The sequence below is a fragment of the Sturnira hondurensis genome, unplaced genomic scaffold, assembly GCF_014824575.4.
Source record: "Sturnira hondurensis isolate 20B ecotype Veracruz unplaced genomic scaffold, ASM1482457v3 Scaffold0015793, whole genome shotgun sequence".
In the NCBI taxonomy this organism is placed as follows: domain Eukaryota; kingdom Metazoa; phylum Chordata; class Mammalia; order Chiroptera; family Phyllostomidae; genus Sturnira; species Sturnira hondurensis.
Window position 1 is genome coordinate 3,778,033 of NW_028088424.1, and position 18,692 is coordinate 3,796,724.

Consider the following 18,692-nt stretch of genomic DNA (forward strand, 5'->3'; position numbering starts at 1 on the left):
AACCAGCCAACAAGGACAAGGTGCTCCCTTCTCTCCAAGCCGCCAGCCTGCTGTCTGAGATGGGCGGCGCCAGTGCCCCCTGGAAGTGTGCCTTCTGGCAGCTTCCCCACCCCCCTCCCATCCCCTTGTCCAAAGGCTCAATGCAGAAGGGAGCCATATGGTCCTTTGTGGATACATTCTCCCTAGTACAGTATCTTCCTGGTGTGAATGCAGGGCCTGGCTCCCCAGAGTCAGCTGTCCCTCCCCTCCCCCTGCTGCCTCACTCCCCACAGCCAGCCCCGAGAGTGGAAGGTTGTGGGGGCCCAGCTCACCAAGTCGGGGAGCCCCGCAGAGTCAGGGTGAGCAAGGAGTCTTAGTAACACCCACCCACACGCTCACACAGAAAACGAAGTGAAGTCGAATGTCTCAAAGTCAGATCCCTTTTTAGTATGAATTTGCTGTGTCTCATTCTGAGCACTAATTCCAATTTAATTGCAAGTGGCCTGAAGCCTCTTCAATAGGAGTAACAAATGGTTTGATTTTGTAAACTTCATCAGACTGCATTTTAAATGCGACACAGTAGCCCAACTCGAATGCCAATGAAGCACTGGAGTAGCTCTCTGTTTACTAATTATCCGTTTTTACTCCAAGCCACGCTGGCTGGCTTGTCTGATTAAATCGGATTTGTGGGATAGAGAACAGCTAGCAGAGTTTTCTCTATAGTAAACGAGATTGAAACTATGGGCCGCCTGGCTGCACACTGTAAATTATATTTCCTTTTAAAGGGGACGTGTCTCTTTTATTTCTCGGTCGTCCCTTCTGCATGGGAAACTTTACGGCACAGAAATGTACCCGCTGCTTCTAAATCCAGCCTCTCGCTCTCCACCTGGGAGCCCGCTCACTTCTGCTGCTTCCCGCTTCCCCTCTGAAGAACTGGAAAGGAAATTGGTAGCTACATCCCATCGGCACCCCGTCCACTCCTTTTCCTCTTTAATCCTTTCTTTTCTCCCCTCTGTCCTGGGGGTGAGATTTCATTATTCATTATTCTGAAAGGTTCCTGTAATGATTTGGATTCTTAGATCCATACTGAGTTGACTAAAAGAGCATCCTAGCAGTAAAATTTACTGGGATGGAACACTGACTGACTGGGTTGTGGCCTTTCAGAAAGATGTTGAGTATTAGTGGGATCAGGCTGAGTGGGCCGGGGTTGAGCCTGAATCGGTAGTGATAGTGTGAACAATGAAAAAAGAGAGTCCGTTTCTAAAAGATTAAATGTGTTTCTTTGGTCCGCCCTACTTGAAATCCTTTCCACTGAGCAGAGTGACATTAAGATCACCAGGTTTCTTCCACCTGCAATCCAGCAGGGACAGCCGTGGAGCAGGTACAGCAGGTGGCCCTGGCTGGATGTTGGTGGGCTGATGTCCAGCTGAAGCCCAGGGTGGGAAAGCTGTTGTGTCTGTCTTCCTCTCCCCTGCCTGGCCAGTTTTGAGGCCTGGGGTCTGGCTTAGAGCTCTTGGGGTCTCTAACTGTTCTTCATCTGTCCCTGGAAAACCACCTCCTTCTTCCTGCATCTCTCGCTGTCTCCCCCTCCCTCCACAAACAGGTGTGATCTGGTTGTGCTGAAACCCCAGTGTTGCCAAGACTTTTAATTCCACGAGCTTGGCCTGCCCTGCCCTCACTCTTCGTCCGAACCTTTGTGTGGCTTTGTGTGGGTGCCTTTTATATTTTAATTTGCTCCTGAATGTCCAGCAAAAGTAACGTCGTACGCACTTTTCCCCGTCTGGCTATTGTGTGCGGTACAGTATGGGAAGGGCTGGCAGTGCGTCTGGGACCCTGGTTACCGTGGGAATGAATGGCCACCACACTCTCAGGCTCACAGCCCTGCTTTTAATTGTTGACAATAAAAAGCATTTAAATGTTGCTTAATTTGTAATCATCTTCTAGGGGGGAAAGGAGAGAAACCATTAAAATGTCAGTAAAATGAATACGCCCTTCTCTCTCTTTTTGGTTTGGTTTTGTTATATCCATATGGGGTAGGTTTTCTTTTCATTGCCCACTGTTTGTCAGATATTTACATGGCTCTGAAACAATCAGTATTTCGTTTTATTTTGAATTTCTGCCTCCCCCAGTCCCGCCCCGCCTCACCCCATTCTGTCTCTCAGGGTCTTTTTCTTGTCTCTGTCTGTCTCTTCTCATCTGCCCCTTCTCTTCCACATGGCCTCCTCCGGCCTTCGCCTCACAATCTGTGCAATATGTTGGGGTTTACAGGAAATCTTAAATAAGCCCCTGGCTTCACTGTTGTTGTTTTTTTCAAAAGACCCCTCCTCTGGGCCCTTGCTCTTCCCCAGGGGCCTCGGGGCGACTTTGCAGATGCCTGGAACTGGGAACAGTGAGTCTCTAGAAAATGCCTTGTGCACAGTATGACAGGTGGAAGAGGTCCGCAGGTAACGTACTGTACAAATGAGGAAACTGGGTCTCATCTTCAGGGGAAACTTCTGTGCTCTTTCACAAAGCTCTGGACACACTGCTCGGAATGTAAGCGCCTGCTATGCATTGAGCACCATGCGAAGGACCCGAGATCACTGGATTCAGAGGGTCTGGTTCTCTGGTCACCCTCTGTGCCGCATCATTGCCTTTTCTGTCTCCCTAGTGTTGGGGACGTGGGAGAGAAAGCCCCTGCTCCCCCTCCCCATCCCATCAGCACAGAGAGGTTACCCTCAGTAACAGATACCCTCAGACCCAGAGACTCAAGAATTGCCCTTCTGGGCGTGTGGCCAGTTCTTGGAGCTACTAGCAGGTAACTGGCGGTCCCTTGGGATAAAGGGTATGGCAGGTTCTCTCAGGTCTTGCTTTCTCCATGTTTCTAAATATCCCTGCCTCGCAGGGATGCTTGAGGAGGGTTCGGAATGACTGACCTGACTGGCCTCTAGCAAATGTGCTCAGTCAAGCTTAGATCTTTTCTTTGCCTTGCCTATGACTGTCCCTCTGTGAGCCTAAGACACTGGTTCCCACTGAAACCTCAAGGTTCCCTTTAACTAAAGGAAGGCTGTTGAGACAGACTTGAAGGAGAACTGTCTGAAATACATTTTGCCAGGAGAAAGGGCCTTTCTGTATTCCAGCGCCCTCTTCAGTAGGCCGAGGACCATTGACTGCTAGAGTGGGGGGAACCCTGTAAGAATAATTTACTTCTACCTTTATTTTTGCAATGAGGAAACTTGGGCTCAGAGAGGTTGAGTAACCTATCCAAGAGTGCACAGAAATTTAGTCACTGAGCCAGGACTTGAAGATAGGTCTTCCAGCTGAAGACTCCAGTGCTTTCCACCCTCCTCTCCATCTTCAAGTGGGAGCCTATAGTGAAAGATCACAGGAAAGGGAGGCCTAGAGTGCGCGGCAGGATGATTACCCTGGCCTGTCCTCTCACGTGCCTTCTTGACCTCTCACCTCGTACTTCATGGGTTCTCCGCCCAGAAACCTCCTGGACCGGGTGAGTAGGAGGCAGAGGGGCCCCGGTTTCCTACTGCCCAGCTCTCATGCAGCCTTGCAGAAAGCTGCAGGCCTCCCACCACAGCTACAGGCAGAGCTGAAGACTTGCCGGGAGGATGGACTGAGGAAGGACCCCCTCTCAGCTCTACTCACCCACCTGCCCACAGTGAGGGAAGCAGAGAGCCTGTTGGCTTTGGGAACCCAGAGGTAGACAGGTACCTGTCTCTCCCCTTTGAACTGTATTCCTACAGAGCAAGCAGTGCAGAGGAACTGAGGACTGTAGTTCTTTCCTCCATCTTGGGAGGAGAAGTGGGTCCCTCAAGACGGCATGATGCCCACCTGCTACATGCCCTAGCCATCTTCTCCCAGGTGGGTCTGTCTCAGAGACCCCTCTCCTTCTACCACGTGGGCATCACCTGAGAGAAGCTCCTGCTTCAGGTTCCCCCAGGACTGGGTGAGGTTAGGTGTCTATGGGCGCCCCACTCCTCTCAGGGCTGTTGAGGTTGGTCCGGTTTTCTAGCCGTGGGCCAATTAGTTTCACAAATGGGGGCCCCGTGGTGCCAGGGCACATTTGTTCCAGGCCTGCGCACTGGCTGGACCCCATTGTCCTGCCTCCCAACCCTTCGAGGGCCCATTGTCCTTGCCCCCAGCGGGTGCTACTTACTGCTGATTTATACAGGCAGGCGTCCTGCGGGCTCCAGGCTGCACTGCCACAGCTGGCGGAGGTGCTTAAGGCCTTGGACCTCATGACCTTTGCCCCAGTCCTGCTGTCATTTTGAAAGTTACAGACCAGAGGGCTGCATACCTCTCCGGATTTACTTCCCACCCCAGCCCCTCCAACACACACACACACACACACACACACACACACACACAGTCTCCCTTTCCTGTTACTTCTTGCTCTTGTGTAGAAGTTTGGATTCATTCTGGAATGTCTGAAAGGGTCCAGAAGCCGGAGTGGGAAGGGACTGTGGAGTGAGAGGTATCAGGAGGGGCAACTAGTCTTGCCTGACGTGGAGGAGGCTGCTGCTTCCCTGGTGTGGCTTTTCATCTTCAGTTCCTCTGTTCAGTTCCACGTCACTTGTAGAGCAAGAGGAGTGGAGGAGCATGTTCCCGTCACTGTGGCCTTGCCAGGGATCCAGGCCTCAGTTTGACATCCCACAACTGATTTTGCCCTCGACACTCTTCCTGCCAATGGCTCAGGCACCCTAGAAAGGGTGTCCTGGTTGGAAGTAAAGGGGTGCCCCAGCCAGAAGTAGATCAGAGCTGGGGAGATGGTCTTGTAACTAGGCAGCAAAGCATAGACCTGGTTCCATCTTAACTATTTGCTCTCTCTTGCAGACCAGACTCAAGTTTCCCACTCCTATTTACCCCCTTTCCTTTATTTTCCACCCTTTTCCTTGTCCCTCTCCCCTAGTTTCTTCCCCTCTTGACTTGTTGGTTGGAATGATTGACAAAATTAGCAGATCTATTCATGTTACTTTTATTGTGCAGGTCTCAATAAATCCCCCGTGTCTGGGGTGCACCTTAATGAGCTAGTGAGCTGACAAATTTGTTTACTGTAGCTGGAGGTGCCGAGTAATGAAATGCACTTGTGTCTGCAGCTCACTGCTAAACAAATACACAGTGTTCTGGGAGCCAGCCGTGCTGGCTGCTGCCTGAGGATGCATCCACATTCCCCAAGAGATTGTCTGCATGTGCACACACCTACACGTATGTGCCTTGAAACATGTAATTAATTACACAACCATCCATGGCTTAGTTTTAAAACAAATTTAAATCAGCTGTCCCGGCTCCTCCCTTTTCTGGTTATTCATTAAGAACCCTCTGCTTCCTGGACTAAGGATAGGAAACCATAACATCCCCCCTTTCCCTTGTGAAAATGGAAGGTTACATACGTCTATGGGGGCCTTCCAAGTCTAAGCAGATAAGAAAAAAAAAGTGGTAGGGAGGGTTGGGCGAGGAGGCTGGAATTGACAAGCTGAAGTTGAGGAGAAGGCTACATGTTGTGGTTTTTAGTCCTGGCTTGGTCTGGAGAGATGTGAGTAAGCACACGATTAAAAGTGCCCAGCGGTAAGCGACTGTGGGCAGGGGACGAGCACCCATGCATAGGCTTTACAGCTAACTTGGCTTGCGGCAAGCCTCCCAAGGTATGTTTCCTCAGCTTTCTCCACCTCTCCTGAAAAAGAGGCAGTGGGCAGGCAAGGAAACAGTAGGCCTTGTCTCTCACTCTCTAGCAGCTGTCAGGCAGGGGTCAGTCCACTGACACCTCCTTGGGCGGGGCGGGCTGGACCCTCGCGGTGCTGTAGCTTCCTTTGTGAGGAGTTCAGAAGCCCGTCCCAGTGGCCCTGCAACTTGTGCCCAGAAGGAGAGTTCTTGGTTCTTTCACCAGTAGTCCCTTGAAAAGTCCCTAAGTGATGATGGCATCGTGGAGTCACGCTGGGGGAGGGCACCTGTGCTGATATCATGGGCTGGGTGTTTGGTTCCTTTTTGTCTGCCTCCCATCCCTTCCCCCCACACCTCTAGCCTTCCCATTTCCTTAAGATATGGACAGAGCCTTCCTGCCTATGGTGTGAGTCAGCCCCAGGCTGCTTCTGTGTGTCTTTCTCTCCCGCACAGTGGATGATGCATTTCAACCTCGTCTTTAACAGTGATGTGGGGTGGGGGGGGAGGAAGGTGGCAGTTTCAGTGATGGTTTTGGTGTATGGGACTGGCTGCCCAGGGCTGGAGCTAGTGTCCTAAAAAAGAGAAATCTGGGAGTCAGAGGAAGTAGAAAGATATTCTTGAAGGAGTTGGGAGGGAGGTGGGGGAGAGATAGTTCAAGTATAAATCAGGGTTTCCACACCCCCCTAAATCTTGAATTTTCTTACTCTGGGGACAAGAACCTGTGGGGTGGCAGGGGAAGCAGCTCTTCTTTTGTTGGGTGAGGTCGGGGAAGTTGGACATGAGAAGCTTATTCGTGGTCCATGTGCTTGGACACGCACGCGCTCCAGCACATGCACACGTAGCAGTCACTGCCTGCTTACCAAAAAAAGCTGGAGTATATTTAGATCCCTCTGCTCTTTTGATTAAGAAACTGCTTATATCTAGAGATAATAAGAGCCTTGCTCCCTAATAAGAAGGTATAGCACCTGAACATCTCCAGCTGCGTACCCCTCTGATCCTGTTCCTTCCTTTCTATTAAAGAGCTAATTGGTATGGAAATGGTACAGGTGTAAACATGAGGGCTTTGTGTCTCATAATTTCAGACCCAGTCATCACCTGGGTGAGATAAATGCCCTGGGTCTATGTTACCCCTCCTGCCGCCTGTTTCACCCCAGCCTTGGCTTTCTCCCATTTTTTTGCTAAAATTAAACTTGTTTTAAATTGGGAGTCATCTGCGAGCCGTACATGCTGTGCAGCCAACACTGGCTGTGCTGCCCGTGGGGGTAGAGGACAGGGGTGGCACGATCACCATCTCCAGACATAGAATTGCTGCACAGGGGCCCGGGCATGGGCACGTGCCCTGCCCACATCACCTGGGGCCACCCATCCCCTCATCCCAGTCTCAACCCCCTTCAGCAGACATCCTGGGAGTCCAGCCTGCATGTGAGTCCCTTTCTGTCTTCAGAAGAGTAGAGGAAGTGCTTTTCTTTGACCTGGTACACTATTTCCTTGGGCCAAGGCTACGTCATGGATGTAAATTGTGATTTACGTTGAAATTTATAGATTGATAGAAAATGGCACTCATGATTTACAGACTCAGAAACGTTTTTGACAGTTGCCCCCTAACAGCACTTTGTAGTCAGTGTTGGAAAGGGCAGGTAGTTGTGAATGCTGTTTCCCAGGTGAAGAAAGGAGGCCAAGGGCAGCCGCTACCTGGCCAAGGGTCAGGAAGCCAGGGATATCCGCCCCTCTGGGCCGGAACCACGGTGTTCTGACCGCTGTGTGATGGGGTAAACTGGACCTTCTATGCTCTGGGTCTTCACTTCTGAGTAGCAGAACTGACTTGGAGCCAGAACGGGGCAGTCCTTTCTAGCCTACCACACAGACGTGAGGAGCCCTAAAGAGATCAGCCGCTTGGGGGGTCCCTTCAAATTACTCATTTCCAAGGAGAGTCTTGTTGGAAGCTCTCAGCAATGGCTGCATTTGGTCTTTGCTTTCCCTGGCTCTAGCCGTCTGTCTCTCTGTGCCATGACTTCCCCCACCCCCCTGCCCTTTGTGATAGCCCCATAGCTCACTATTTAATGTACCAGGCAGTCACTGAGTGCCTGCTCTCTGCCAGGCCCTGTGCTCTATAAAGATAAAGAGAACAGTTCCTGCTTTAGAGGGCTTACGATCTAGTAGGCAGAGCTGAATGTCAAAAACAAATGCAACGCGGGGTTTTACGTGCTGTAATTGTGAGAGCTCAGAGGAGGATGTTCTTGGCATTGAGCACTAAATGGTGTAACTCAGCCAAGATGCCTTCTCTAGGGCCAGCTTCCTGGAAGAAGCAGCCTGGAGTCGATAAAACAGCTTAGGTTTGCGTACTGTGCAGGACTTCCAAGAGCAGTGGCCAGGTTTTCCTGCAGACGGTGTCGGCTGAGGGGGCGTGGAGGCTGGGATCCAGCCACTTTGCCCGCTGGTGCTCTGCACCCAGGCAAGGGGCTGTGTCTGCCCAGAGGAGGGGAGTGACTTTCTAACTCAGACAGAGGTGTCATCGGGCTGGCACTGGCTCTGCTGACCACTTTATAGCTATAAAGCTTTTACACATGGTATCTCGTTAGATGCTTTCAGCAACCACAGGCAATATGGCAAAGGATGGGCATCCTGTGGCCCAGAGAAGTGCAGTGACTTGCCGAGGGTCACAAGGCAAGTAAGTGACAGAGCCAGGACACCTGTGCTTCCTTACCCCCAGCCCTTGTATTACGCTGTCAGACGTGCAAGAGGGCAGAGTGTCTGGACGCTGCCGGATGCCCTCGCCCTGCTGCACATCTCGCTGCAGCTAATGAATTGCTAATACCATTTTCTAGATAATTTTATTTTCGTAGTCCTACATTTTAATGTGTTTCCAAAAGCTAGCATTTATTTGCTTAATCTCCCAGTGTAATAGAATCTTCCCTGACTTATCATACATGCAGACAATCAGCTAGGCAGAAACTATAGCAAATTGTTTAATGGCTCAGATCTAGTCTTGAGATTTTTAACTTGTGTGCACCAATAGCTTTTCCTGTGTCTCATCCACTTCTCTCCTGCCCTTCCTTGTTACTTTTTAAAAATGCTTTATTTTATTTATTTTTAGAGAGAGGGGGGAAGGGAAGGAGAAAGAGAGGGAGAGAAACATCAGTGTGTGGTTGCTTCTCGCACACCCCACACTGGGGGCCTGGCCTGCAACCGAGGCATGTACCCTGACTGGGAATCGAACTGGCAACCCTGTAATTTGCAGCCAGCACTTAATCCACTGAGCTACACCAGCCAGGGCCCCTCTTTCTATTTAAAATCTTTTTCCATTCCCTCATCTGTTGGTGTTCAAACATAAGAATAGGGAGCAGGGTGTGGGGCCTCAGAGCCCCCTTGCCTTCATCTCTGAGCCTGTGTCAATGTCTTAGTGACCAGAGAGAGCCCCTGATTGAGGCTTGTTGGAGGTCCCAGGAAAAGGAGAGAGATCACAGGAGGGACCTTGTTCCATTTTCTTTCTAGGTGGTGGCAATATCGTCTCAAACCTGTCACTGAGGTGCAGATTTGGCTGTCCGGGATTTCAGGTGCAGGGTGCTTCCCGTCTCAGGCCCAGACCCCAGGTGCTGTCACACCACCTTCCTGGATTTCATTCTCTGACTCTCCCTGTGCTTGCAGGCCCTACCCTAGTCTGGTTCCTACCCCACTCTAGTGCTAGCACAAAAGCCATCAGCTCTCTTTCTGCCTCTAGCCACCTACCCCACACTGCCCCCAGGGTAACTGCCCTCACATACCACTGGGATCATGTCAGCACCCTCCTCCCTTGGTGGCCCTGCATTGCCTGTAGAAGGAGGAGTGATCTGTCCCACCTGGCAATGCAGCCCTCTGTAATCTGACCCCCAATAACCTTCCCTGCTCATCTCTACCCTCAGGGCCGGTCCTCTGTCCCTGGCCCCTGAAATTTGCTTGCAGTGGTGTTTCCTTGGCTTCTGTGCCCCACCTTCTAGCCCTCGATTCTCAGTACTCTTCAGTTTTCAAAGCCATTGGGAAAAATCTCTCAGAATCTGCTCCAAAGCCTCTTGAAGCCATCCTGTCTTGCCCTCTGGTTGGTTGTTGACTTGATGTCTCCCAGTAGTCTGGGGCTCTGCTTCTTTAGTCGATCACAGCATATACTTTGACACCTAGCACAGTGTCTACACTTGGTAATATTCACTGAGTCAGCTGAATGGACCTGAAGTGGGTTCAGGCCATCCAGAGAAGGGTGGATGGCATAGGGGGCAGCTTCCAGGGGCCGTGGGAAGGTCGAGGGGGCCAAGTGCTCTAGGAGTCTCAGTCTGTTCTGCTGGGTGGTAGCGACCCTCAGAGCTCCTCTGGGCCTGGCTTTTTAGACTCAGGGTATTCTATGGGAATGCCATTCATGTTCCCTCTGACCCAGGCTCCTTCCACCCTGGAAATTTCAGGGGATACATGAGGAGAAACCTGACCAGGCCTTTGTAGCTATAAAAGGCCTGGTCCATCTTACCAATTTAGAACAACTGTTTGACATCTGGCTTAATCAGGGTTCTCTGTGGGGTGATGTTAGGGGCACAGAGGAGGTCAGTGCTGGGGGTCCTCAGAATGAAGCAGCCAGGGCTGCTGTGTCGCTGTGTCACAGAACATGTGACAGATGGACTCCACTCCTTGGTAGAATGGCCAGAATGGACTGGACTTGGGGAACTCATGGTCAGCCATTGGTCTGCTTCTGCTTGGATAGACCACTCCCTCTGGTGTGCCCCTCGAGCAAATGGAGTTGGGTGCCCCAACGCTTCCCCAAGGTCTTGCCGACTGCCAGGGATTTGGAAGCCTCCAGAGAGCCTGCCCGGGATTCTGCCGCCAGTCTGCTTCGCCAGCCCAGGCTCTCTAAGCACTGCTGGAGGGAGTCCTGCATGCACTGGAGCTCCTGAACCAGCCGTGTGTGGAGCTGGCTTGCTTGTGGTGTTACTTTGCTTTTCCAGGGGAAGCCCAGGCAGATGCGAGCCAGACCCAGAGGTAGACATGGGCCCAGCCCTGTGGTTTCTGACAGCAGACTTATGCCTTTTTAGACTTCAGCACTGCCTTTCTCACTGTGTGACCTTATGGGAGTGATTTAAGTTCTCTGTTTCCCCATTTGTAAAAAGAGGAATGGGAATGCATGCGTGGAGAGAGTTTTACATGAGAGGACAGCACAGATAAAGCACCTAGCACAATACCTATGTCCGTTCCCTTCCCCTCTGCTCTTTGAGGCCAGGAACAAAACTGTGTCCTTTCTTTTATTGTCTCCCCGCTCAGCCTTCCCTGGCCCAGGATGCAGGCAGCATGGATTGAGCATGTCTACAGGTGCCTAGTCGTCTGAGTATCTACACAGGTGGCTGTGAGGGCTGGAGGAATAGGGGGGAGTGAGAGGTCTTACCTTCCCATTGATTCATCCCCACACCAGCCGAATGGGACTGAGGTGGGGAGAACAGACTTCCCACTTGCTGTCTCCATGGGTGGACCAGGGGGGCAGCAGGCAGGCTCCTCATGCAGTCCTTCTCCTCACCCCACTTCCCACCAGGAACAACCTGATTCCACACTGAGTAGCCAGTGCTCTGTCCCTTCCCCCTCTCTGGGCTGGGTTGACAGATGTCAGGCCTGCCTACCTTTCCTACTTGTGTCCCTCCCACAGGGCTGAGCACAGGTGATGCGGCCCAGATGCCAGCAAAGAGAGTTGAGCAGACGGGCTTCCTAGGGCGGCGGACGTGCTCTGGAAACAACCGAAGCATCAGGTGTAGGTGCTTCCTCACGTGGTGCGGTACCCACAAAGGCCAGGGCTCCAGAGCAGCGTTGGACAGAGGGGCTCACATTCAGGAAAGGGCAGCCTGTCTTTGGAGGGTGCCGTGGGGTACCCACCTAACTGCCTGTGCTTCAGATCGGCACAGGCGGTGACTGGACTGAATTAAACAGAAATCTCATGTTACCCAGCTGAAATTGTTTTGAAAATTGCCCTTTGGTCTCGGAATGAAACCTAAATCCCTAACTATGGTTTTAAGACCCTACACGTCCTGGCCCCGTCTACTTCTTCGGCTTTCCTGTCCATGCTCTCCCTGCCGCCCAAGCTGCACTGTTCTCTCTAATCCTCCCACCTGCCACGTTTCTCTCCTGCCTGAGTGTCCCCAGCTACTGTTTCCTCCTCCAGGAACACTCTCACCCACTCACCCAGTGTGCTGGGTGACTTCTGTGATGAGAGCAGGGTCCCACTTGTAGAAGGTACTAAAATAATATTTGTTGGTTGAACGGACCCTTAAGATGCGTGCTTTGATTGATGGAGAAGTGGTGAAAAGAATAGGGCCTGATAGACCCACCGCGAGGAGAGGACTCGCCTCCAGGCTGCTGGGTGTGCATCCCAGCTCTGCTGCTTTGGAACTCCACGGACCTTGGACGAGTTGCTCAGTCCTTCTGTGCCTGGATTTCCTTATCTGAAGGGTAAGGAGGTGGAGGTAGTTACATTCAAACAATAGCTGGCAGATGTTATCTCCGTTATTGTTATTCCTCCCAGAGGCCACACTGACGGCCCACCTTCTGCCCCAGACTCCGAAAAGTCCCTCTGATATATGCCGTTTTAGAATCGTGCCTTTGTCAGAGCACCCCGTACAATCGCCGCCTCACCTCTGCTGCTGTGGTGTGTTGGATGAATGCCCCTCTTTCTCCTACTAGACTTTAGGCTCCATAGTGCAGGCAGTGAGTTGACTTTGTCCACCACTGGGTCGCATACTAGGTGCTCCATCAGCATTGCATGTCTTGGGCTGCCTCTGGTTTGGCCCCTGAGCACAGGAGCTCGGGGGCACGGCCTGGTGCTGGCTCTTGCTCCAGCCTGGATGGGTAAAGGGTGGGCCTGCACTCCAGCTGCCTGAGGTCTCCCTGTTCCTGTCTCCCACAGGCACAGACATGGCTGTCTTCTGTCTGCTGTGCGGGAAGCGTTTCCAGGCGCAGAGTGCGCTCCAGCAGCACATGGAGGTCCATGCAGGCGTGCGCAGCTACATCTGCAGCGAGTGCAACCGCACCTTCCCCAGCCACACTGCCCTCAAGCGCCACCTGCGCTCACACACAGGTAGGCCGGCCAGGTGATGGGTGGATCAGGGTCTTTGGGAACCGAGGTCTGGTTTACCTCCAAGAACAGGAGGTGCTGCGCAAAATCAGCCTTCAGCCCTTCTTGCTCAAGGGTTAGGCTGGGTTGGAGGATTCCTCGTGCCGGTAGATGCTGATAGTTCTCCCCATCTCGCTGTGTGGCACTCGTGTGCCCCATCTCTCTATGCTCAGCAGAGAGGGTACTTATGAGAAATGTGGCCGTGGGCCCCACCTCAGAAACCCTGATACTTATGTGGGGTGGGGAGCAAGACTCCAGCATTGTTCATAGATATTCCCAAAGAATTCTGAGGGCGATGGACCCAAATCTCATTTTGAGAAGAACCAACCTGCTTGGTCTCAAAGTCTCTCTGCCACATACCCCACCCTTTCCCTGGCCCCGTCTCATGGACCCACAGTCCCAAGGTCAGTCTCCGGCTCTTAAGGAAGCATTGCAGAAGTGGTCCCAATTGCTTCACAATAACAGGAGCACATTTTCTGTACTGGAGACTTAACCTTGTTTTGGGGAGTAAACAACGAGCCGTAAAATATCTTCACTTAGCCAGTTTCAGGTGATGGGGGAGGAGAGGGTCTGTGCGTCAAGGAGGCTAGACTGGGTGCCACCACACCACCCTCGGGTTTCAGGGATGGGACACTTGGCCTTTGAGGGCCAAGAGGCACTTCTTCTTCGCAGCTGCCCCTTACCCCGCAGTAAGGGAGCGGATGACTTAAATTCTGTCCTCTGTCTAAGACAAAAGTGGGTCCTTGTTGACAGTACATGGATAAAGGACTACGCATTTCTGACTCTGCATGTTTCTCTGCTGTGTGTTCTACCTGGGTCTGGGGTGAGAGTCAGGGATGAGGTGGGGCCGGGAAGACAGACAGGCAGACTCTGTATCTGGGTTTGTGACAGGATGTATGCTCATGTCTGTTAGAGAGGGCACAAAAAAACTGTGTGCAGACAGGAATGGGTGGGTGAGCACTTTTTCTCCTCATTCTTGAATCTTGTCACAGCTCTGGGATTAAATAGGCAGGCCAGGCCTCTCATGGGTGACTCTGCTGAACAAGGAGGAGGCTTTCTTTGCCACGGTCTCAGTGGCCTGTCCTGCCAGCGGTGGGCATCCCTCCCAAGGAGCCTGCCCGGGCTCAGCCTTCTGGATGCCACTCTGTTCAGGGGAGCATATGGTCTTAGCATCACCAGTTTTGCTGAGAACAATGTAGAACTGCTGGCATAGGACGGGGGAGGTCCCAAAGGGCAGGCCTGACCGAAAGGGCTAAGGAGGAAGGAATGCTGACAAGGACTTCCTCTGCAGTGCCTCACAAGCCTCCCTTGAAGGTATATGCACCTTCCCGTCAACACCTCCCCCACTCTGTCCCCAAGTTCAACCTTACCAAATAAATGCCAGTCACCTTCAGTAATTTCTGAGGACGCTCTGGGTCAAATCTCTCGGCTTCGTGGGACTTGAATGGCCCCAGCCCTGCTAAGTCTACCCAAGGTATGCCCTGCTCTGCCCAGGCCACCTTCAAAGAGCTCAGTTTTCAAAATGCCACGTACTTCTGTGTCAGTCATGGCTCAGATCTGTGGGAAGGGAGACGTAGTTTGGGAGAAGCACTTGCTTAATCTAGGAAACGTGGAACGTGTGCCCAGCCCGTGCGTACACACACACCTATCGATTTCCACACCAGTGAGCCTTTGTACACACAAGCCATATACGGCTGAGCATACCCCACACAATGCCTCATTAATATTCCGTTGTTCTTGGCCCATGTGCTGCTGGGGCCTGGTGTTTAGCATGGGCAGCTGTGTTTGGTAAGTTAGTCCAGCCGTGCTCTTGGCATTGATGGATCCCTGATTCACACGGCTCATCGTATAATAAACTCTCAGCTGTGCTGCATGGAGGGGCCTGAGTTGCCAACGGGGATGGAGCCGGCCTGGGGAGGATGACACTGGGCCTGGCCCGTACCAGGGAAACCACAAGGTAAGGACAGACCACTGTGGTCACAGGTGCACTGGGCAGGCCGGAGGGGGCTCTAAGTAGTCTCGTTTGTCCTGTACTTAATGTCAAGCTCATTAAACAGACTACAGAGTTAATCAACATACCACAAATTGGATTTTGAGTTCCGCAGCCAGTTTTGTGTGCATTATGGCAATACTGACATGATTAGCTCTCAGGGTGAGGGTTTTGGACCAGGTGCTTGCCATGTTTCCAAAGCTCTGTGTGCATGCACATGTGTGCACGTGCATTTGCACATGTGTGTGTGTAAGTTTTTTTTTCCTCTGGGCTGACTCTGGAGGTTTCCTATTTAACCTCATTTAACATGTGATCTACTTTGTAATTAAATTATAAAAATCTAATTAAACAAACCTCTCTGTCTTAACCCTTTGTTTTTTAAACTCTTAGGACCCTCCCCACGCCCTGGAGGGGAAGGCATAAGCGCTGGTTGCCCCCAGCCGGGTGGCTGCTGATGTACATTTTAATTACCAGGTCTGGCTGAAGTCTCCCATGGCCTTACTTTATTTATTTATTTATTTATATCTTAATGAGGATACAGAATCCTTGATTAAAGTCGTAATCATTGCTGATTCAGTAAGGAGGGGGTGCTGGATGTCAGACAGGCTGTGTGCTCAGCCATCTACACAGAGAGTGGCATGCCGGCACAGGCACGCAGACACTCACCTCCCCAGCTAATTAGGACCAGGGTCTGCATGGGCCTCTCCTCCCCAGGGGCTGGCGGCCGGGGCGGGCAGTCTGCGCAGCCCTGGCAGCGAGAGCACAGGCAGGTGCTGCGAACCCCAGATCTGCATGTCAGGGACTCGGTGCACGGGGCTCAGCCAGGGCAGTGCCCCGCAGACTGGTGAGAGGTGGCTCTGCTCTCTGAGCTTCTTCTTATCTGATTTCTCAGTGGAATTGCTTCTCCCCACCCCTGTGTGCCCTCGGTGCTTCTTGCAAATCTCTCACCCATGAGAGAGCCCGCCAGTGGGCAGACCCCAGAATGCACTCCCCACAGAGCCTTAAAAACCCTTCAGAGCCATCAGAAGAGATGAGAATTTATGTGGGTGCAGGGGCCCGCATTCCAGAGGGGGGAGCTTGGGGTAGCGACCTGAGAGAAGAGACTAAAATATCATTTTAAAGAGGAAGTGAAGGCACAGGCATCCGAGTCTATAACGAGAAGGACAATTTATGCCCAGGCACGAGCGCGGTTTGACATGGGGATAATGAAAAAACGTAGGTCATTGTGGATGACTTAAACCTTCCGCAGCTGAAGAAAATGTATGAAATGCAGAGGACATTACACGGTTGGCAGCCCGCACATCTGCAGGGGGACGAGTGAAATACAGTGGGCCATTCTTTACCATAAACTGTGGTTGTTGGAGATGCAGCCCAGAGAAATTGTAATTACAGTGACAAGACGAATCAGCGATATTTAAATATTCATGAACAAAGTCTGGGGTGATCAATCTATCTTTATTGTCTGTGCCTTCACTCCTCTAATAAATAAGTAGCTGAAGTCTTCACCTTTTATCCCACAAAGCCCCCACTTTGGGTACAAAACGAAGAAAGGTTAATCCCCACACCCCAACCCAACCACGCACCTTCCGGGGACACTGGAACGCACAGCAAGGAGGCCGGTGGGCACAGCTCCCAGGCCGAGGAAGGGCTGTTCTCCCCGAGGTTCACATGCCCAGCATCCCTGAGTGTCTGCTCTGGGTTGTCCTTGTGTTTCGTGCTGAGGCTGCGGGGATGCACGGAGCTCCCTCTTCATCCTCGAGGTGCTTCCATTTAGAAGCACGGGGGCTTGACAGCAGACACAGTACACATGTCAGTTAGCAATCTGAGACGTTTCCAGTGTCCAGGCTCTGGAGCCAGACCAGACTCGGCTCTTTACTTGCTGTTTGTCCTTGGGGACTATGTTTAAGCATCTCTAAGCATCTTATTTTTCTCCTTGGTAAAATGAGAATAATAGCAATATCTTTCTTGTTAATACTGTTGCAGTGATTACATGATATGATCCGTGCGAAGTTCTTAGTACAGTAGGGAGCACTCAACAAAGATGTGGGCCATTTTAATTAGAAAGTGTCATAAAAATTATACTACTACTGCTAAAAGAAAATGCTGGACTTTTTTCCTCATTGGGGATAGAGAAGAAAGTGTAACTCATTTTGCCTGAGGAGCTAAAGAGAAGCTTCCAAATGGGGTGATTTTTGAGCTGGGTATTGAAGGACGACTAGGAGTTCGCTGGGGAGAGACAGAGAAATCGGAGAGAACAGCTGTGTAAAACTGGAAGCGGAAAAGAGCAGGAGGCATTTGAGGAATAATGTTCTGGTTGTTCCCCAGATTGGAGGGACTTTTTAAAAGTAGGGTTTTCAGGCCAGAGTGGTGTTTGCCCCTGACCAGAGGGAAGAAAGAGAAGGTTATCAGAAGTAGAGAGATGAGGTATCAGAGCCCCCAGGTCTGCTGTCCGTTGTGGGAACCTGCTTTCTGGGGACTGATGTTCATCGCTAAACCAAATGGGCTTCCTTTTCCTGAGACTGGCCCGGGACCCACGGATGACCGCTGGGCCACAGGGAGGTATGGACAAGTGTGCACACGTACTTCCTGTTTGTGTTGGGGGAGCTGGGAGAGGCTGGGCGTCCTTAAAAAGGACCTTTTTACAGGTGGTGAATGCAGGCAGGCTCATCCTCCTGGTGCCCTGCACGTGCCCTGCTATCCCCTAAAGTGGGGGCAGGGGATAAGCAAGGGCCTGAACAAACCCTTTGTCCTCACAGGCGACCACCCGTATGAGTGTGAGTTCTGTGGCAGCTGCTTCCGGGATGAGAGCACACTGAAGAGCCACAAACGCATCCACACAGGCGAGAAACCCTACGAGTGCAATGGCTGTGGCAAGAAGTTCAGCCTAAAGCACCAGCTGGAGACACACTATAGGGTGCACACAGGTACTGGGGCCAGAGATGACACCTGAGTGGGGTCTGAAACCTGCATGGGGCGGGGTGGGGGGGGACAGACGGTTTCCCAGAGAAGCCCAGGTCTGAACCAGAGAGCAGAACAGGCTCTGTTAAGGTTTTGTATGTTGACTCGAGTGCCACTGGCCCCTTGCAAGGCTGAGGCAGACCTTGCTAATCAATCGAGGCACCCTTTCCCTGAGCCCAGACTAGTCCCCCATGCAGCCATACCGATAGTTCACAGATCCTGCAAGATCATGTCTATTTATGAATCCTGAATCAGGTTTCCTCAATTAGCTGAAAGTGAAGGTCTGGGTAATTCTCCACTTGACGGTTAGAGCGAGAATTAGAGGGCATTGGGTTAGGCTGTGATGAGGGTTACGGTTAGGTTCTGAGATCAGAGGATCAGATATATTTAATAAACCTGTATGGGTATGTTTTACCATTTCAGTGGTACTTCACATTCCTTTTGGCATTAAAGAAATGTGGGTGACTGTCCTCCTGGGGGTCTGAGGACAGAACAAGTGGAAGTGGTCCCCTTACATGCAGAACTGCCAGGGTTGAGGGCAGTGGAATGCCAGAGCTGGGCTGCACCTGCTTGGGGAAGCCAGTTTTGCACATCTCTTCCCAACTGCAAGTTCAGTGGCATCACCTTGATTTCTTAACATTGGCCATGGTGGGCATAGTCACAATGTGGCCATGGGCAAATGCTACACATGCATGCTTTTAGGAGAACCAGTTATTACACACTTCGTCACCAGTACACCATTGGTTGAGGAAAGGTGGGTATTCAGAAGGACTTCCTCTGAGGATCAGAGGTAGTGGAATCTGGCAAACTAGGAAGGCCCCCTGGTGCGGGTGGGGTGGGGGGTAGCTGTGCTTTGCAGAGGAGAGGAGAGGGGGCCTCTGTGGGAGTGTCGGAGTGGGCAGAAGGAACAGTAAGCAGAGGCTACGTGTTGTCTTAACTCTGCTTTCTTGCATCACCTGCAAGGAGAGGATGGGATGCTCATTGCTGACCACTAGAGTGATCCAGAGG

At 51.7% G+C, this 18,692-nt stretch overlaps 1 protein-coding gene across 4 annotated transcripts in view; it reads left to right on the forward strand.

Annotated features, from left to right (window-relative positions):
- ZBTB16 (zinc finger and BTB domain containing 16) overlaps nt 1-18,692 on the forward strand; it is a 189,924-nt gene that overhangs the window by 166,003 nt on the left and 5,229 nt on the right. For all 4 annotated transcript variants that reach the window (XR_005069345.1, XM_037065650.1, XM_037065648.1 and 1 more), the window contains exons 5-6: nt 12,530-12,700; nt 17,483-17,650. Coding sequence is in view for 3 of the 4 variants with exons in the window: in XM_037065650.1 (XP_036921545.1) it covers nt 12,530-12,700; nt 17,483-17,650 (339 nt within the window). In the remaining variant the exon portion in view is untranslated. The remainder of the gene's footprint in view (nt 1-12,529; nt 12,701-17,482; nt 17,651-18,692) is intronic.